The sequence below is a fragment of the Elephas maximus genome, chromosome X (assembly GCF_024166365.1).
Source record: "Elephas maximus indicus isolate mEleMax1 chromosome X, mEleMax1 primary haplotype, whole genome shotgun sequence".
In the NCBI taxonomy this organism is placed as follows: domain Eukaryota; kingdom Metazoa; phylum Chordata; class Mammalia; order Proboscidea; family Elephantidae; genus Elephas; species Elephas maximus.
In genome coordinates this window covers 52124576-52146286 of record NC_064846.1, presented here as the reverse complement: position 1 = coordinate 52146286, position 21711 = coordinate 52124576, and the positions used below count along the sequence as shown (strand labels likewise).

The 21711-nt window shown below is 39.7% G+C and overlaps 1 protein-coding gene across 3 annotated transcripts in view; it reads left to right on the top strand.

Moving 5' to 3' along the window:
* Positions 1 to 21711, top strand: part of NRK (Nik related kinase) — a 159730-nt gene that overhangs the window by 96146 nt on the left and 41873 nt on the right. For all 3 annotated transcript variants that reach the window (XM_049872092.1, XM_049872091.1, XM_049872093.1), the window contains exons 10-14: positions 9771 to 9849; positions 10916 to 11091; positions 13030 to 13093; positions 13509 to 14667; positions 17888 to 17992. In XM_049872092.1, the coding sequence (XP_049728049.1) occupies positions 9771 to 9849; positions 10916 to 11091; positions 13030 to 13093; positions 13509 to 14667; positions 17888 to 17992 (1583 nt within the window). The remainder of the gene's footprint in view (positions 1 to 9770; positions 9850 to 10915; positions 11092 to 13029; positions 13094 to 13508; positions 14668 to 17887; positions 17993 to 21711) is intronic.

Sequence of the window (21711 nt, the reverse complement as noted above, 5' to 3'; positions counted from 1 at the left end):
TGAGCATAAGTGTTTAATTTTTGGAAGATCCCAGTTATCTAGCTTATCTTCTGGTGTTTGTGTATTGTTCATTATGGCTTGTATCCTATTTATGCTGTGTTTTAGGGCCTCTAGAGTTGACCCTATTTTTCCTTCCATGGTCTTTATATTTTTTGGTTTTATATTTAGGTCTTTGATCCATTTTGATTTAGTTTTTGTGTATGGTGTGAGGTATGGGTCCTGTTTCTTTTTTTTTACAGATGGACATCCAGTTTTGCCAGCACCATTTGTTAAAAAGACTGTCTTTCCCCCCATTTGATGGACTTCGGGCCTTTGTTGAAGATCAGGTGACTGTAGGTGGATGGATTTATATCTGGGTTCTCGATTCTGTTCCATTGGTCAATGTTTCTGTCATCGTACCAGTACCAGGCTGTTTTGGTGAGGTCAGGTAGTATGAGTCCTCCTACTTTATTCTTCTTCTCCAATAGTGCTGTCTTAGGCTGGGTTCTCTAGAGAAGCAAACCCAGTAAAGCATATACATATATATTAAAAAAAATAGAGAGAGAGAGATTTATATAAAGGAAATGGCTCACGTGGTTGTAGAGGCTGATCCCAAGTTCGTGGGTCAAGATAGAGGCTCCTCCTGATTCACTTAGCCACAGGGGCTGGTGAACCCAAGATCAGCAGGTCAGAGAGCAGGGCTCTTGCTCACAGGCTATGAAGATCGAAGAGTTCCAATATCGTCAGGCAAGACCACAGGTATACTGCTAGCTCAAGTCCCAAGAACTAGAGGTCTGACGAACAGGAACCAGCTGTAGGATCCAGAGCGAGCAAAAGCCCCCAAGTCTTAGCCAGAATGTCCACTTATATTCAGTGCAGGCCACATGCCCGAGGAAACTCCCTTTCAACTGACTGGCTACTCACAACAGATCCCATCATGAAGGTGATCACATTGCATCAAATCTCATCATGGAAGTGATCACAACATCATAAGACTGCCAGACTACATCATAACTGCTAAACCACTGAAAATCATGGCCCAGCCAAATGGACACACAACCTTAACCATCACAAGTGCTTTGCTTATCTGGGGCCTCTTTCCTTTCTATGTCAACTTAATGATTAGTTTTTCCATCTCATTAAAGAATGCTGTTGGTATTTGGATCAGGATTGCATTATATTTGTAGATTGCTTTGAGTAGAATTGACATTTTCACAATGTTGAGTCTGCCTACCCATGAGCATGGTATGTTTTTCCATTTATGTAGGTGTCATTTGGTTTCTTGCAGTAGTGTTTTGTAGTTTTCTTTGTATAGGTCTTTTATGTCTCTGGTTAGATTTGTTCCTAAGTATTTTATTTGTTTAAGGGCTGTTACAAATGACATTGCTTTCCTGATTTCATTTTTGCAGTTCTCTTTATTGGTGTATAGGAACGCAACTGATTTTTGTATGTTTATCTTTTTTTTTTTTTAATCGTGCTTTAGGTGATAGTTTACATACAAAAATTTATACACATATTGTTTTGTGACATTAGTTGCAATCCCCACTGTGTGACAGCACACTCCCCACATCTACCCCGGTTCCCCATGTCCATTTGACCAGTTCCTGTCCTTTCCTGCCTTCTCATCCTGCTTTTGGACAGAAGTCACCCGTTTGGTCTAATGTATCTGATTGAACTAAGAAGCACATCCCTGTCTAATCTTTGAAGAGTGGGCCTCAGGAATGGTTTCAGTTCTGGGTTGACAGTGTGTGAAGGGACCATAGTTTCGGGGGTTTCTACACTCTCTGTCAGACCAATAAGTCTGGTCTTTTTACATGCATTAAAGTTCTGTTCTACATTTTTCTCCTGCTCTGTCCAGGACTGTCTCTTGTGTTCCCTATCAGGGCAGTCATCGGTGGTAGCCAGCCACCATCTAGTTCTTCTGGTCTCGGGCTAGTGGAGTCCCTGGTTCATGTGATCCTTTAGTCCTTTGGGCTAATATTTTCCTTATGTCTTTGGTCATCTTCGTTCTTCTTTGCCCCAACTGGGATGGGACCAATTGATGTATCTATGGCCACTCCCAAGCTTTTAAGACCTCAGACACCACTCACCAAAGTGGGATACAGGGCGTTGTATGTTTACCTTGTATCCTGCCACTCTGTTAAATCTCTCTGTTAGTTCCAGTAGTTTTCTTGTGGGGTCCTTTGGGTTCTCTATGTATACTATCATATCATCTGCAAATAGGGATAGTTCTACTTCTTCCTTACGATTTTGAATGCTCTTTATTTCTTTTTCTCTCCTTATTGCTCTAGCTAGGACTTCCAGCACGGTGTTAAATAGGAGTGGTGATAAAGGGCATCCTTGTCTTGTTCCTGTTCTCAGGGGAAATGTTTTCAGCCTCTCTCCCTTAAGAATGATGTTGGATGTTGGTTATGTGTAGAGACCTTTATTATGTTGAGGAATTTGCTTTCTATACCTATTTTATCAAGAGCTTTTATCAGGAGTAGGTGTTGGAGTTTTATCACATGCCTTTTCTGCATCCATTGAGAAGATCATGTGATTCTTTTGTTTTATGTATGTGGTGGATTACGGTGATTAGTTTTCTAATGTTGAACCATCCTTGCATACCTGGTATGAATCCCAATTGGTCAGTGTGTATTATTATTTTTTATATGATGCTGTATTCTATTGGCTAGAATTTTGTTGGGGATTTTTGCAATTCATGAGAAATCTTGGTCTGTAATTTTCTTTTTTTGTGGTGTCTTTGCCTGGTTTTGGTATCAGAATTATGCTGGCTTCATAGAATGAGTTTGGAAGCATGCCTTCCTTTTCTGTGTTCTGAAATAGTTTGAGTAGTACTGGTGTAAGCTCTTCTCTGAATGTTTGGTAGAATTCTCCAGTGAAGCCATCTGAGCTAGGGCTTTTTTCATTGCAAGTTTTTTTTTTTTCCAATCTCGTTTCTTGTTATGGATCTGTTCAAATTTTCGACCTTAGTTTGTGTTAGTTTAGGTAGGTAGTGTGTTTCTAGAAAGTTGTTCATTTTCTCTAGGTTTCCAAATTCACTGGAGGAGAGTTTTTCATAGTACTCTGTTATGAGCCTTTTTATTTCAGTTAGGTCTGTTGTAGTGTCCCTCATTTCATTTCTTATTTGGGTTATTTGCATCCTCTCCTGTTCTTATTTTGTCAGTTTGGCCAGTGGTTTGTCGATTTTGCTTATCCTTTCAAAGAACCAACTTTTGGTTTTGTTGATTCTTTTCTATTGTATTACTAGTCTTTTTTTATTATTTCATTTATTTCTGCTCTGATCTTTGTTATTATTTTTCTTCTGGTGGCTGTGGGATTCTTTTCCTCTTCTCTGTTTGTTCAAGTTGTATAGCTAATGTTTTGATTTTGTCCCTTTCTTCTTTTTTGATGTGTGCATCTATTGCTATAAATTGACCTCTGAGCACTGCCTTCACTGTGTCCCAAAGGTTTTGGTGTGATGTGATTTCATTCTCATTTGATTCTAGGAATTTTTTGATTCCATCTCTGATTTCTTCTATTACCCAGTGGTTTTTAAGCAAGGTGTCATTCAATTTCCATGTATTTCATTTATTTTCCTTTCCCTTCCTGTTATTAATTTCTACTTTTATCATGTTGTAATCAGAGAAGATACTTTATATTATGCCAGTCTTTTGGATGTTGGCAAGGGTTGCTTTGTGGCGTAAGATGTGGTCTATTCTAGAGAACGTTCCATGTGTGCTAGAAAAGAATGTGTACTTTGCTGCTGTTGGGTAGAGTGTTCTATATATGCCTATGAGGTCAAGTTGGTGGATTGTGGACTTTAGATCTTCTGTATCTTTGTTGAGTTTCTTTCTACATGTTCTGTCCTTTACCAAGAATGGTATGTTGAAGTCTCCTACTGTTATTATGGAACTGTCAGTTCCTCTTTTTAGTGCTCTTAGAGTTTGTTTTATATATTTTGTAGCCTGTCGTTGGGTGTGTAGATATTTATTATGGTTATGTCCTCATGGTGGATTGTCCCTTTAGTCATTATATAATGTCCTTCCTTGTCTTTTATGGTGGATTTTGTTTTAAAGTCTATATTATCTGGGATTACTATTGCCACTCCTACTCTTTTTTCTTTGCTGTTTGCTTGGTACATTTTTTCTGTCCTTTGATTTTTCATATATTTATGTCTTTGTTTATAAGGTGTGTCTCCTGTAGACAGCATATTGATGGATCCTATTTTTTTTTTTTTTTACTTTATCCATTCTGTCACTCTCTGTCTCTTTATGGGTACATTTAAGCCACTTATGTTCAGTGTGATTAGTGATAGGTGTGAGCTTATTGCTGTCATTTTGTAGGGCTTTTTTTGTGTATGTGTGATGCTGACCTTTTCTTTGTTCCTTTCACTCTTCTGTGCTGAATTACTTTTACTTGTGGATTTTTTGTTTGTTTCTTTGATTTTTGTAGATTTTGTGTTTACGGAGACTTTATGTTTTTCTTCTTTATTTTGATGAGTAGGTTTGTTAACTTTCTTTGTGGTTACCTTGAAATTTAGCCCTATCTTCGTAAGTTTGAACCAGTCTTTTATTACCTGATATCACCTTGACTTCCTCTGCATTTGAAAGTTCTGTACCTATAGTGTTTATTCCATTCCCTCTTTTATTGTTCTGACATTATTGTCATCTACAGATTGACCTCTCTGATTCCCTGTTGTAATTCTTTTAGTTTTGTTTTACACTTGATAGTTCATTGCCTAGATTGGTATCTAGCTGATGCTCTCCTGTGTCCTAGATTCAGATTGTTGTCTGATGTTGTTGGTTTCCTAACCGAAGGACTCCCTTTAACAGTTGTTGTAAGTTTTGTTTGGTTTTTACATATTCCCTTGATTTCTGTTTATCTGCAAATGTCCTAATTTCACCATTTTATTTGAGCGAGACTTTTGCAGGATATATTATTCTTGGTTGACAGTTTTTTCCTTTCAAGGTTTCATAAACGTCATTCCACTACCTTCTTGCTTGCATGGTTTCTGCTGAGTAATCATAGCTTAGTCTTATTAGTTCCCCTTTGTATATGACTTTTTCATTTTTCTCGATTTGTTCTCAGGATTCTTTCTTTGCCATTGGTTTTAGTGAGTGTGATTACGATATGTCTTGGTGATTTTCTTTTGGGGTCTATCCTATATGAGGTTATTTGAGCTTCTTGGATGGTTGAATTTTCATCTTTCATGATGTTAGGGAAGGTTTCTGTCAGCAAATCTTCAGTGATCCTCTCTGTGTTTTCCAGTTTCTCCCCCTGATCTGGAATTCCAATCACATGGGACTTTTGCTTTTCATTGTATCCCACGTTATTCTCAGGGTTTCTTCATTCTTTTCTCTAATTTTTCCTCAAAGTGGTATCCAGGAATTTGTCTTGAATTTTGCTGATCCTGTCTTCTGTTGTTTCAGATTTGATCCTAAAACCTTCTATTGTACTGTTCATATCTGAAATCTTGTTGTTTATCTTTTGAACTTTTATTTGTTGTTTTTGTATAATTTCTAGTTGTTTATTTATTTTGACATTTTACTCCTGTATTATTTTTCTGAATTCTTCCATTGCTTTGTCTATGTTTTCCCCGATTTTGTCTGTATTTTCCATGATTTCGTCTACTTTTTCCTAATTTTTGTCTACATTTTTCTTCATCTCTTGGAGCGCCCTCAATATTAGAGTTTTAAATTCCCTACCAGGTAGTTCCAGTGTATTTTCTTCTACCAGAAGGTCATCTGGTGTTTTACATAGGTCACTTTCTGGAGTCATCCTGTCTTTTTTTAGTATGTTTGATATTGTCTGCTGTCTCTGGGACATTCAGGAATCATTTTTTTTTCATTTATTGATGGTTGATTTGTTTGTTTCATCCTGCGTTTTTGTTTTATTTGGTTATTTCTGGGCAGGCAGGCTGGGCCTGTTTTGTTGCTTTCTCCCCTGTGGGCACAACAATTCTCACCACCTTATCCAAGTGGACAGGGCCAGTCACTCAGCTATGGTACAGCAGTGTGGGTTCATCGGGGGTGGAGGAGCGAGATGGGCAGATTGCAGCACAAACTGGGGCTGATGAGGTCGGGCCAGGGGGCAGTGCAGGGTGGATCCGCGAGACCATGTTGGTGCTGCTTGTGGCCACGGCACTTGGCATATGGTAGGTACAGTTAGGCAGGAGGGAAAGGACAGAATGTGACGTGTGGAGCTAATGGGTGAGTGAAAGAAAAAAAAGAAGAGAGAGAAACAAAAGCAAAAAAAAAGAAAAAATTGAAGGAGAAAAGAAAAATAAATAAAACGATGGCACAGTAGTATTTAATGGGTGGGGGTGGGTCAGACCCAGCAAAGCAGTGTGCCAGTGGCTCTCTAGCTTAGCAGTGCAGTTCCTCCTGTTGAGAATGGGAGTAGGTGGCACATGGGACTAGGGGGTGGGAGAAAGGAAAAAGGAAGTGAGAGACAAGAAACCAACCAAAAATAAATAAATAAATAGATAAAAAGAAATGTGGTGGAGGAGCCGGCTTTCAGGGGCAGAGTGGGATTAAGGTGGAGGCGAGCTGATGTCTCTCTTGCCAGGAACGGGCGGAGACAGTGCAGGGCCTAGATGGGAGGGAGAAGGGGAAAGATAAAGAAAAATAAAAAAAATATGGTGCTGAGTGAGCCAGTCTTTGGGGGCAACACAGACCCAGGGAGGCCACGTGCCAGAGGCTCTCCAGCCATGCAGTACAGCAGAGCCCAGCAAGAAGGGAGGCATGGCACAGAGGGCTAGGTGGGTGGTAGAAAGGAAAGGAAGAAAGGGAGGGAGAGAGAGAGAAGAAAGAACAACAACAAAACCAAAAAAAGAAAGACAAAAACAAACAATAAACAAATAAAATGGCGCCAAGGGAGCCAGTCAGTGACAGCGGCGCAGACCTGGGAAGGCTGCATGCCAGTGACTCTCTAGCTGAATGGTATAATACAGCACCTAGAGAAGGGGCTGGGGCGGTACACAGGGCTAGATGGATGGCAAAAGGAAATGAGAGGGAGAGAGAGAAGAAAAAGAAAAGCGAAGAGAGAACAAAGCAAACAAAACAAAAAATATGGTGCTGAGGGAGCTGGCCCTGTAGCCAAGTGGTGCAGCAAAGCCCATCGAGAAGGGGCAGGGATGGCACATGGGGCATGGTTGAGAGGAGAAAGGAAAGGAAGGAAGGGATAGAGAGAGAAGATACAAAGAGAAGAAAAAAAAGAAAAAAATATAGCACCAATGAAGCCTGCTGTTGGGGGTGGCCCAGACCTAGGGAGGCCATGTTCCAGTGGCTCTCTAGCTGAGTGCTGCAACACACGGGTCTAGGTGGGCTGGAGAAAGGAAAGGAAGGAAGGCAGAGAAAAGAAACTGGAAAAGAAAAAAAAAAGTGCTGAGGGAGCCTGCCAGAAGGGGCATTGCAGACCAGAGGTGGCCATGAGCTGGTGGCTCTCTAGCTGAGTGGTGTGGCACAGCCCATCAAGAAGGAGAGGGGATGGCACACAGGGCTAGCTGTCCAGGAGAGAAAAAAGGAAGGAAGGGAGAGAGAAGCAACAAAAAAGCCTAAAAACCAAACAAACAAAAAAATGGCAATGAAGGGGCCAGCCAATGGGGGCGGGGCGGACACATGTGGCAATAAGCTGGTGTCTCTCCAGCTGAGTGACCATGGCCAGTTGGAAAGCAGCAGAGGCTGCATAGAGGGAAGAAGGGTGGAGGATTGGAAAGCATGTATCCTTGGTTACCAGGTGCTCTGTCTCCTGTTGGAAGTTCTTTGTGCTCTCTGACCACAGTCCTTGGTGGCTGAGGTCCCAGATGGAGAATCCAAGTGGCAGTGAGCTGGTGTCTCTCTGGCAGAGCAACTGTGGCCTATTGGAAAGCGGAGGAGGCCATGTACAGAAAAGAAGGGTGGTGGGTGGGAAACCATGTATCCCTGGTTACCAGGTGCTTTGTCTCCTGTTGGGAGCTCTGTGAAGTTACCTTCCTGTACTCCCTGTCTGCGTTCCTTCATGGCTGTAGCGCAAGATGGCGAATCCGTTACGTGTTAGCTGGTAGGTGATCTCCATTTCATAATTCTCCTCGTTCTCTGTGAGTTTCTTATTCCATTCGGTACTTGATCAACTTCTTTTTATCCTTTGATGCTTAGGGTTCCAGGATTGACATCTGTATCAGCTTTACTTAGTTTTTCCGGTTTTTGCCGAAGAGGGATGGCATAGTGCTTCTGTCTATAGCGCCATGTTGAAAAAGTCTCTCTTAATGGAAACTTACCTAGTGTATGTCCTATCCCCTGACTCCTCAAGATGCTGATAGTTGGCTGAATGATGTGCAGATGTTAATAGATGACAACTGTTTAATATTGTACAACTCCCTTACATTTAAAGAACAGATCTTAGTGACTGACTGTAAACAGTAAAGGAATGAAATACATCAAATATGATACTGATCTTTTGAGCTTGGGGCAAATCCTGACTTCAGTTATAAACTTAAACCTTCTATTAAATTATATCCATGTAATTGAGAACAAAGCTTGACTTTGAACAGTTGCATTTATATCACTCTAATGACATCACAGTAGAGAGTTCTTTCTCCTACTATGAGAGGCCAGTTTGTCATTGTTTTCTTGCAGATGTATTTTGGGAGAGGAAGGATGACCCTAAAGAGTCATTAGTATCAAACTGTCCTCATGAACGGCACGCTGATAGCATTAGATGAAATTTACACTGTGGTTCTCCTTTGGAGATTTTTTTGCACTGCCAGTTTTCTTTAATCAAAATACAAGGAGGAATAAGTGAAGTTAGACACATATTTAAATGCTTATAGAAAACCCAGAATTCCAAAATCAATGAGGTAATTAATTTATGTAGAACATACTGGAATAGGCTTTTCTGTGTGTAGCTGTGTATATAAAAAAGAGAATGAAATCCCTGTAATTTGGCAAAGCTTTGAAATGCCAGATAATTAAAATCTTTGTTAAAATATTAATAGCCGCTTTTTATTAAGTGCCTACTATATGGCAGACACATTTACATGTAATTTGCCCTTTAATCTTCACAGCAACTCAGTGAAGGAATTCCTGATATATTTCCTGTTTTTCAGATGAGGAAACCAAAGCGCACATACTTTAAGTAATTTGCCCAGGGTCACAAAGACAGAGGTAGGATTTGAACCCAGTTCAAACCCAGCCAGAGGCGCCTTGTAAGACAGGCCTAGCAATCTGCTTCCAAAAGGTCACAGCCTTGAAAACCCTAGGGAGCAGTACTACTGTGCACACATGAGATCACCACGAGTCAGAATCAACTGGACAGTAACTAACAACAGCAATGTTATTCTAGAGGGTGTGCTCTTAGTGCCTAGAACTATCAGCATTGAAAACGGATTCTTCTCAGCTTTTTAAAGTACTAAATCATCTTTATATATAATTTTACACACCAGCCTAGTTGACTTTTTCAGCCTATAAATTACATATTCCAATTGTACAAAGGTAGATACCTGCCTACAATACAAAAATAGAAGTGTGTTTGTCTCCACTTCTGGGTTACTTCTCTAGATATAAATCATCAATGACACATTTCAAAAAAATTATTTAGTTTCATTTAGTATTGATTTGTCAATTGCATTTTACACACCTGGAGGTGGTGGAGCTTTAAAATCTTCCATAATGCAAATAAGCTTTTCCTTTCACGCACTTTTTTTTTGTACTCATTCGTTCCTTGGTGCCTGTTCAGCATGCTATGTCGAAGAACACTGAGAATCCCCTTTGGAATGAGGGATGTACTCTGTACTTGTCATTTTTTCTAAACTCACCTGTTTCCCTTTGCAGCCCTGTGTAACCTTCAGCCCTTGGAAGCCCTCTTCGTTATTTTGCGGGAATCAGCTCCCACCGTCAAATCCAGTGGATGGTAAAGATGAATATTTTAATCTCCTAAACACATTGACTTGACATTTTTATGTAGCAAAGAAGTTTTAATTCACTTGGTCAGTCCTACTTCACCATCCTTGTTGGACAATATTTTCTAAAACAACAGTATTTTAACTGGGAGGTCTAAATGACAGCTTTAATGAAGCCCTAACTAGCCAAGTAGAAATAAGTAATTTCATAGTATATTATGATGGCATTACTGCCCTGCCCTTAATGGGCATTTTCAGTTGTTTCTCCAGTAACAGGATGGACCAATGGCAACTGTTTATGAAATTGCTCATTGTACTTAGATAAACAGTGATTGTGACTGACAGCACTATTGTTTGGCCCATTAAATTAAACATTCACAGACCTAAGCAGAGGACTTCATCTCCCAAGATGCTAGAGGTCAGCTAAACTTGGGAACCCTTCTAACTGAAGTTTGTTTACCTCATACCTGAAACTCTTATTTATTCTTAGTATTTACTGCTTAGTGGTGACTACGGCTTGATTGCTGACATTCTTCTTTGTAATTTTGTTTAACCCTGCCCACAGAGTCAGACTCTCTGGCCACATTTGTATTTATGGGTCATTTTATAAAATTAGTTAGCCCTGGTGCTAGTAACACATACTTATTGGATCATTATATCTGTGCACCCATAGTTCAAAGTGCATGTATAAAGTGAAACATTCAGGCTTCAGAGGATGACTGTTTTGGGCTGACCAATGCAGTCTCGTAGTCTACATGTATTATATTAATTACTTAATTGCCTTATCTGCAACTTCACTTTTTACCGTATACAGACAGATGATCTCACTGAAGTTTCTGCTATAATTTGGGTAGACAATGCCACTGACTCTTGCCTCTTTTTTCTGAGGTTTCAATGACATTGCTCTATAGTGTATATTGTAAAGCTGCAGAATATTTGGCAGTTGAAAAGACAATTATAGCTAGAGGCAACCATCTCTGAAACTATAACCTACAGAGTGGCATGAGCATGGGAATGGGAGGTGGTATTGCAGGCCTGAGAATGCTCTTTTATTCCCTTTGATTCATTTTTTTTTAGGTCCCGCAAATTCCACAATTTCATGGAAAAGTGCATGATAAAAAACTTCCTATTTCGTCCCACTTCTGCTAACATGCTTCATCACGCATTTGTTGAAGATATAAAAAATGAAAGGCACATTGTAGAGTCATTTAAGAAGCATCTTACTGGGATCATTAAAAAGAGACAGAAAAAAGGTAGAATTTGCGAAGTTTCATTTAATGGAATGAGTATTCAGATGTGAGCAGAATTCGTTCATTTATTTTCAGGAAAAAAAGTAATACTTGTTTAAGAATTAGACTGAAAGTAATATTTCTGAGGCCTTTGATATTTAGGTTTTTCACTAATGGTGCCTAAGCACCTCATTACCTCTCTGGGCCTGAATATGTATGTGTATACTTATTGCTTCCAGTTACAACTGGCAAGAAGTATTCATATTTGCAAAGATCTTGAAAGTCTTAAATAGAATTTTATAATATGCCAATTTTATTTAAGTAAACTCTTAAGCAAAGAAATAAAATGAATAGAAAGGAAAAAGATTTGTATTTTATTGTTCTTTTTTGGCTGATATTTTCATCAACTCTACTGAGATACCAAAAACCAAACCTGTTGTCGTCGAGTTGATTCTGATTCATAGCCACCCAAGAGGACAGAGTAGAACTGCCCCATAGGGTTTCCAGGGAGCAACTGGTGGATTTGAACTGCCGACCTTTTGGTTAGCAGCCGAGATCTTAACCACTATGCCACCAGAGCTCCCTACTGAGATAGGATATGCAATTAACCATTTATTGTCTGTTAATTCTGCAGTAGTGTATGTGCACCATAGAAAGCAAGTTTTATAATACCAATTTAGAGCTAAAAGATGTAATTAAAGTAACTAACTTAAATAAAAGTAAGCATCTATCTATTAACACCAAAAATGGCAGGAAAAATTTTCACCAAATTCAGAGGAAAGTATTTGCTCTAACTTAAAATGTAGGTTATGTGGCATGTTCCACATTGACTTTGGGAGACCTGAAGCAGGGTTGAGAGTGGTGAGAAAGTGAAGAAAAAAACCAAATCAAACCCATTGCTCTCAGGTCGATTCCAAATCATAGTGACCCTATAGGGCAGAGTAGGACTGCCCCACAGGGTTTCAAGGGAGCACCTGGTGGATTGGAACTGCTAACCTTTGCTTAGCAGTTGCAGCTCTTAACCACTACACCACTAGGATTTCCAGTGAAAAAGAGGGAACCTGAAAAAGATAACAGGCATCCTCTTATCTACTGCAAGTTTATTGCACTGGAGCTTCTTCCGTCTGCATAACTATATGTATCCTGGTTTGAAGCGAGGAACAGCAGGAATTAATTTATTCAACCATGGTTTATAACTTATTGGAACAATATCACGGAGGCCAGCCAATCTCAGATGGGTGCAAGAAGACCATGCATCTACTTGAGAACTATCTAATTTCTAGAGTTCCATGGTTTCCAGAATGTTACCTGCAGGAAAAGTCCCGTTTGTATGGAAGATGCAAATATAGTTGCCCTAAACACTTTGATATAGGAAATCCGAAGGAAAGCTCTTTTGTTTGTAAGCTTATATATTTCAGAAGTAGCAGCACAGCTGACAGCAAAGAAGCAGAATGTTTTAAATGTGTTAAATGTAAACCCAGAATTAAGATTTTACATTCTCAATGAAAAGACAAAAGATCAATTCTAGACCTTAAAGTCCTCACATGCAGGGCCCACAGCTACAAGCCATGCTTACCTACCTTCTAACGTTGTTGTTGTTCCGTTCTGCCTTTGCCTCTCCTTTCTCCTGTCAATTGCACCAATCAGATTGCTAAATTCTTTTTCCTATGCCCAGAGAGAAAGGAACCCTGGTGATGCAGTGGTTAAAGTGCTCAGCTGCTAACCATAAGATCAGTAGTTCGAACCCGCCAGCAAAATTAATCTGTATGAAATAGCTGCACAAGTGGGCCTAGGGACTAGAATATTGTTTACACCACCAACATAGTGTCATTGGGAGGGTAACTTTTTTGCCCTTGTGAATTCACTCCATGTCCTGAGCACTGAAGAGTACACAGTGACTAAGGTGGATTGCAGGTCTCTGCTGACTGTTTATGTGTTACTTCTTTTCTCTTGCATAAAAAGGGATACCTCTGGTCTTTGAAAGAGAAGAAGCTATCAAAGAACAGTACAACATGAGAAGATTCAGGTGTGTTAAACCAATTACATATATAAATTGATGACAACAGTTCACGTAAGGCAGTTGACTCTGTACTGTTGCATTTCACTCAGAAAGAATTAATCCTTTCTGATCCAACACATAACAGGTCTCTGTTTTCAAAAGATATTAAGTGGAAGTGTTGAGAATATTTTATTACTACCCAAAGGCTCTTTAATATCTGACAATAGAATGATCAAGTATACTATCAGGCTCCATTAATAACTGGGTATGTTAATAATACAAAGGCTATTTTAGACATTACAGGAATGATTCAAGAAATGTTTACTGAAAATATCTTTGTTACAGAAAATGTTCATCTTTTAAAATGAAATCACTTGCCCTGAATGGCTTCATACACTGTGAATTCTAATTGCACGACAATCATTTGTATGTTTAATTTTAGAGGACCTTCTTGTACTCATGAGCTTCTGAAACTGCCAACCAGCAGCAGATGCAGACCACTTAGAGTCCTCCATGGAGAACCCTCTCAGCCACGGTGGTTACCTGATCAAGTAGAGCCACAGGTTCAGGCACTTCAGCAACTACAGGGAGCAGCCAGGGTGTTCATGCCACTACAGGCTCAGGACAGTGCACCTAGCCCTCTACAGGGGCAGGCCCAGGCACCTCAGCGACTACATGGCGCAGCTCGCGTGTTCATGCCACTGCAGGCTCAGGTGAAGGCTAAGGCATCTTGGCCTCTACAGATGCAGGTCAAGGCACCTCCACGACTACGGAGGGCAGCCCAGGTGCTCACGCCACTACAGGCTCAGGTTAAGGCACCTAGGCCTATACAAGTACAGGCCCAGGTACTCAAAGAACAGCAGGATCAGGTCCAGGCCCCGGTATCAGAACAGCCACAGGATCTGGACCAGGTTCCAGAGGAGTTTCAGGGGCAAGATCAGGTACCTGAACAACAGCAAAGGCAGGGCCAGGCCCGTGAACTGCAGCAGGGCCAACAGCAGGTACCTGAACAGCAGCTGGAGCAGAATGAACAGCAGGAGGTACAGGAGCAGGCTGTTGAGCCTGTCCAGGAAGAGACTGAAGCAGAGGAACCTGAGTCATTACAAATACATGCCCAGGTGTTCTTGCCGTTACTGTCCCAGAACCACCATGTGCTGTTGCCACTACATTTAGATACTCAGGTGCTTATTCCTGTAGAGGGACAAACTGGTGAGTCAGCTCAGGCACAGGCCTGGGCGCTAGAGCCCCCGCAGGTAGTTAGTTCAGTTCAAGCACTGATAGAGGGACTATCAAGAGACTTGCTTCGAGCACCAGGCTCGCATAACTCAAAGCCACTTGGTCCACTGCAAACCTTGATGGAAAACCTGTCAGCAAACGTGTTTTACTCTCAACCAGAACAGGCACGGAAGAAAAAATCAAAGGTTTCTAGTCTAAGGCAGGCACTGGCAAAACGACTGTCACCAAAGAGGTTTCGGGGAAAGTCATCACAGAGACCTGAAGAGTTTGAACTCTCAGATTTAGAAGGCCGCAGAAGAAGGCACCAGTACAGATGGGAGGATATCTTTAATCAGCATGAAGAAGAATTGGGACAAGTGGCAAATGTAAGAGTTTCTGACATTTTTATTTGGAGTCAAATGTGCAGAGAAAATGTGCTAGGTTTATACTCGGGTGTTCTTCTGTAAAACCAAATGAAATAAATATTCCTTGTGTTCCAGAGGTTACCTGAATAATTTCTGCTTCAAATAAATTGTTCCGAAATGTCCAGATAATTACAACTGTATTTGAGGGAAAAAAAAAATTTTATTTGAATGTTTCAGGTAATTCCTTAGATTATCCACTCTGTAAAGACAGAGCTTTAATTATTCGTTTTCTACCTGTTACCAGCCAATGAAGGGACATCATACTCAATTTGAAAATTAATATTTTTGATCTAAAAATTACTTTCATAATTCAAAACTTTATAACTCATTCAAAATAAAAAAAAATTGTTTAATTCTTTAAACCTGTAAGTTTATTTGCTCTTTCTTTCCATACAGTTCACTTAAATATACTATTTAATTGAATTCCACTCATTTTTGTACTTCAGGATATTTAAATCAAAGTTAAACAATGAGAAGAAAAAGTAGTTTTGAAAACACTCTGTATAAAAAAAAATTTTTTTATATGGATATCATATTTAGGGCTTGTCTCACTACTTTGCCACCTATTTTATACAATTAATCAATTATATAATTGCTCAAAACATGGAGAAAAGTACAAATTGGTCTCTGCACAGTTGAAATATGGGGTGTGGTATATTACCCTCTTTATCTTATTTACGAACAGCCAATAAAACTTCATTTTTTTGAAATCCTCTAATATAAGTACGTGCAATTTGGCTGGAGTTGTTGAATTTAATTTGCTAAATATAATCTGATAATGAAGGGTTTGTGGGTCTGATAAGCAAATTAATAAGGTAAACAAGGTTAGGAGAAGAGTTGTTTTCTAATTCTTAGCAACATCCATTTACCTCATTGTGATGATCCTAACTTAAGCCCTGGTATCCACAACCATTTACTTAATAATGTGGTAGTAATCACAAATGGACCTTGTCTGAATGTCTGGATGGTGAGTCTTTTGGTTTGTGTCCATTAAGCCAGTTGAAAGATGCTGTTTCCCAGATATGTTGAACACGTTGAACCAGAGAAGGCCTAAAAGGGAAAAGGGATGCCTAGCTCCCAGAAATGGAGGGAGGAAAAAAAAGAGAAAGAAACCAGATAGAGGAGAGGTGTGAGTCTAGAATGGTGGTGTTTACCTGATGGTAAACCAGTTGCCTTTGAGTTGATTCTGACTCACAGTGATCCCATGTGTGTCAGAGTAATGTGATCCATGGGATTTTCAATGACTAGTTTTCTGGAAGTGGATCGCAATAAAACCCATTGCTGTGCAGTCTATTCCAACTCATAGTGACCCTATAGGATGGAGTAGAACTGCCCTATAGGGTTTCCGAGGAGAGGCTGGTGGATTCGAACGGCCGACCTTTTGGTTAGCAGCCGTACCTCTTAACCACTTGACCACCAGGGCTCCCAATCACTAGGGTCGGGCATCTAAAATGCTAATAACCAAAAAACCAAACCCAGTCCTGACGAGTTGATTCCGACTCATAGCGACCCTATAGGACAGAGTAGAACTGCCCCATAGAGTTTCCAAGGAGAGCCTGGCAGATTCGAACTGTTGACCCTTGGGTTAGCAGCTGTAGCACTTAACCACTAATAAATTTTCTCAAATGAGCCCTAGTAACAAATTAGAGCTAAAAGCGTTTGCATTTGTGATGTAAAGGAAGAAAAAAGCTATGCAGCACTGATAACATGGCTGATGGAATATGACAGAGTGCAATTGGCTATGAGAAATTTAGGCCCTTAGAAAGAATGGAATACTGGCTAAATGTCCTTGGAGAAATCTTCCTTGTTTTTCATCTCTGGCTTTGAATTTACATAGTCACTATCAACAATGCTCTCCCACTTACTAGGGAGTATTGTGAATGTTTGTTTGCCACCTCCTAAACAGAAATATTATACCACTGTCATCCATTACAGTATTTAGGAAAGGAAAGACACTGTTATGCATCCCTGAAAGACTCAATATTACCAGCATGGCACATATTTATTACCATGCAATGTTTTAAATATATATATAGGCAGCCGTTGTAAAATGGAAAAAAAAAGTCAGTAAATAGTAGTTACCAATTCTATGACCCTAGAATATTGTATGGGCATTCATACCTTAATCTGTGATCCTTAAAGAAAAAATAAAGGAAAAGAAAATTATTGATACCGTAGTCAAAGTCATACATCTTTTGAAATACCTGATATTCTATTAGAGTTTATTAGAAACATATGTGGGTGTTTCCACTCACGAACAGGAAAGAAAACAAATTTTCATTACTCTCTTCGAGTCAAAGAGATAAAATTGATTCAAATGGGAAAACAGAATCTTCCCTAAGGTCCTAGGGTTCAATTAGAAATATTTACACCGCAACATTACAGATCTCCCATTGCAGCAGGAAGCCCAAACTTCAGAGTTGTAACAGCTTACTAAATACGACCAATCCTCAGATTCTGAAGGGGATCCAGAACTAAAAATTACAGAAGCCACTGGTTTAAATCAATTTTTTTTTATTAACTTTTATTGAGCTTCAAGTGAACGTTTACAAATCAAGTCAGACTGTCACATATAAGTTTATATACATCTTACTCCGTACTCCCACTTGCTCTCCCCCTAATGAGTCAGCCCTTCCAGTCTCTCCTTTCGTGACAGTTTTGCCAGCTTCCAACTCTCTCTATCCTCCCATCCCCCCTCCAGACAGGAGATGCCAACACAGTCTCAAGTGTCCACCTGATATAATTAGCTCACTCTTCTTCAGCATCTCTGTCCTACCCACTGTCCGGTCCCTTTCATGTCTGATGAGTTGTCTTCGGGGATGGTTCCTGTCCTGTGCCAACAGAAGGTTTGGGGACCATGACCGCCTGGATTCCTCTAGTCTCAGTCAGACCATTAAGTCTGGTCTTTTTATGAGAATTTGGGGTCTGCATCCCACTGATCTCCTGCTCCCTCAGGGGTTCTCTGTTGTGCTCCCTGTCAGGGCAGTCATCGATTGTGGCCAGGCACCAACTAGTTCTTCTGGTCTCAGAATGATGTAGGTCTCTGGTTCATGTGGCCCTTAAATCAATTTTTAATACTTGGAAATTACTTTTTTCGGTTGTATATTAGAATGAAGTAATTATTCCTATCATCTGCATTTTAACAGCAATTAAAATGTTTGTTTTCCTTTTTGCTTTAAAGGACAAAGAAGATGAGTCATCAGAAAATGAAGTATTTCATTCCGTTCAAGCTGAAGTCCAAATAGAACCATTGCAGCCATATGTTTCCAGTCCTAAAGGAAATGAGGTAAATTTCTCAGCACAAGGTATTGTGACATTAATTGTAGGAGCTCTAGTGGCACAGTGGTTAAGCAGTTTGACTGCTAACCAAAAGGGTTGGCAGTTCAAACCCACCAGCTGCTCCTTGGAAACGCTCTAGGGCAGTTCTACTCTGTATTTTTAACTACTCTGGCACTGGGGTTTCTGGGTTTCTATATTTTAAACTATATTTTTCAAAACAAAAAAATTGAGAGAAGATTGACATGTTTTTATATTTTTGCAGATCTCTTTAATCTATTTAGCTTAATGGAAAACAACTAGATTCTCATATCTGCTGCTGCATTAAATCTGTTTCCATATGTTGTTTTGGAAAAGCTGGGTTCTTACAGATGGGAAGCTGGAAAAGCAGAATTTTCATAGCTCTTTTAAGATAATTGTGGATATTCTTTGGTAATACAGCAAAACTAGAGAAATGGAATCTAAAATGACATCAGTGAATTTTTGTATACTCAGTAACATTAAAATCCATTGGTCTAGACTGGATAAACCTCAAGAGTATGGCCCCCGGACACCCTTTTAGCTCAGTAATGAAGTCACCACTGAGGGTCACCCTTCAGCCAAAGATTAGACAGGTCCCATAAAAAAAAAAAAAAACAAGACTAAAGGGGCACACCAGCCCTGGGGCAAGGACTAGAGGGCAAGAGGGGACAGAAAAGTTGGTAATAGGGAACCCAAGGTCAAGAAGGGAACGCCTTGACATGTCGTGGGATTGTTAACCAATGTCATAAAACAATATGTGTACTAACTGTTTAATGAGAAACTAGTTTGTTCTGTAAACCATCTAAAGTACAATAAAAAAATTAAAGAAAAAAATCCATTGGTCTATCTTGTGCTATAAATAGACCTTTTGCTCATGCATGATTTTGTTAACATCATGCATTGGTCAGTTGGAAAATATCAGTTCACTGTGTATGCAAATCTTTGATATGTTTACACATTTTAATATACAATATCAAAAAATCACATTTGCTTATATGACCATTAATTTCATCATAAAAGTTATTGAGTATTGGGAAGCTATCAAGTGTGTGGTGGGAGTTGCTAGTATTGGGAAGCTATCAAGTGCGGTGGGAGATATAAGTTTTCACACTTCTAATCTTCATGTGAAAGCTCTGGTTGTATCGTTGCCAATAAATACCATCAGTTGTTTTTCATTGAATTGATAGGCTTTCTTCATTCTTTTTAAACAACATATCTGCTAATATTGAAGGAGTGCTGGTGGCACAGTGCTTAAGCGCTGGGCTGCTAACCCAAAGGTCAGCAATTTGAATTCATCAGCCCCTCCTCAGGAGAAAGATGTGGTAGTCTGGTTCTCTAGAGATTACAGCCTTGGAAGCCCTATGGGACAGCTCTACTCTGTCCTACAAGGTCACTATGAGTCTGAATAGGCTCGATGGCAATGAGTTTGGCTAATACTAAAGTCTGAACGACCATAATTTTTTAGTTATTCTTCAAGAAAAAAATGCTGTCCATTAAAAAAGTGGATACTTCAGCTTGTAACACAATTGGACTTGTAATTTTCCTTGACTGTCTCTGTCCTGGGATGCAGTTTGCGACATGATCTGAATCATCTCATCTGTAGTCTGTTTTCTTAAATTTATAAGAATAATTAAGTCAGTCCTAATGTCCTGACTGACTTGTGTTTCATTACTACATTAATCATATCATAAATGTTAGTTTGCATGTGGTATTGGTAAGGCCAGAGTTGTAGGTTCAGTTCCTGTGTGGACAAGGTAGCATCACCATAGTCAACATTCCTAACAGACAACCATCTTAAAAATTCTTGGTCACTAAGGCTGATTACCCTCACACATCTGTCAGTTTGTTGTACTGTGGGGGCTTTCGTGTAGCTGTGATGCTGAAACTATGCCATAGGTATTCAAATACCAGCAGGTTCACGCACGGTGGACAGGTCTCAGCTGGGCTTCCAGACTAAGACAGACTAGGAAGAAGGACCTGGCAGTCTACTTCTGAAAAGAATTAGCCAGTGAAAACTTTATGAATAGCAGTGGAACATTGTCAGATATAGTGCCGTGGAAGATGAACCCCTCAGGTTGGAAGGCACCCAAAAGATGACTGAGGAAGAGCTACCTTCTCAAAGAAGAGTCAACCTTAATGACGTGGGTGGAGTCTAGCTTTCGGGATCTTCGTTTGTTGATGTGGCACTACTCAAAATGAGAAGAAACGGCTGCAAACATGCACTAATAATCAGAATGTGAAATGTACGAAGTATGAAAATACAAAAATTAGAAATCATCAAAAATGAAATGGAACACTTAAACTTCGATACCCTAGGCATGAGTTAGCTGAAATGGACCAGTATTGACCATTTTGAATCGGACAATCATATGGTCTACTATGTTGGGAATGACAACTTGAAGAGGAATGGTGTCGTATTCATCATCAGGAAGAACATTTCAAGATCTATCCTGAAGTAAAGCACTGTCAGTGACAGGATAATATCCATATGCCTACAAGGGAAACCAATTTATATGGCTATTATTCAAATTTACAAACCAACCACTAAGGTCAAAGATGAAGAAGCTGAAGATTTTTAGTGACTTCAGCAGTCTGGAATAGATCGAACATGCGATCAGGATGCACTGATAATTACTGGTGATTGGAATATGAAAGTTGGAAACAAAGAAGAAGGATCAGTAGTTGGGAAATACAGCCTTAGAGACAGAAATGATGCTGGAGATCACATGATAGAATTTTGCAAGACCAACGATCCTTCATTATAAATGCCTTTTTTCAACAACATCCATTATATGCGTGGACCTCACCAGATGCAATGAATGTAAAAGTTAGAAATGAAGGCGGATCGGTATTCGGAAAATATGGCCTTGGTGATAGAAATGACACTGGAGACTGCATGATCCAATTTTGCAAGACCAGTGACTTCTTCATTGCAAATATCATTCTTCACCAACATAAACAGCGACTATACAGATTTTTTTTTTTTTATGGAATACACAGGAATCAACTTGACTGCATCTGTGGAGAGATGATGGAAAAGATCAATATCATCAGTCAGAACAAGGCCAGGGCTCGACTGTGGAACAGACCGCCAATTGCTCATATACAAGGTCAAGGTGAAGCTGAAAAAAATTAGAGCAAGTCCATGAGAGCCAAAGTACGACCCTGAGTATATCCCACCTGAAGTTAGAGACCATCTCAAGAATAGATTTGAGGCATTGCACCCTGATGACCTAAGATCTGACAAGCTGTGGGATGGCATCAAGGACATCATACACGAAGAAGGCAAGATATTATTAAAAAGACAGGAAAGAAAACAAAGACCAAAATGGATGTCAGAAGAGACTCTGAAACTTGCTGTTGAACATAGAGTAGCTAAAGCAAATGGAAGAAATGATGACTTAAAAGAGCTGAACAGATTTTAAAGGGTGGCTCAAGAAGACAAAGTAATGTATTATAATTAAACGTGCAAAGACCTGGTGTTAGAGAACCAAAAGGGAAGAATATGCTCAGCATTTCTCAAGCTGAAAAAACTGAAGAAAAAATTCAAGCCTCGCGTTGCTATAGTGAAGGGCTCTACGGGGACAATATTAAACGATGCAGGAAGCAATAAAAGAAGATGGAAGGAATACACAGAATCATTATACCAAAAAGAATTAGTCGATATTCAACCATTTCAAGAGGTGGCATATGATCAGGAACTGAAGG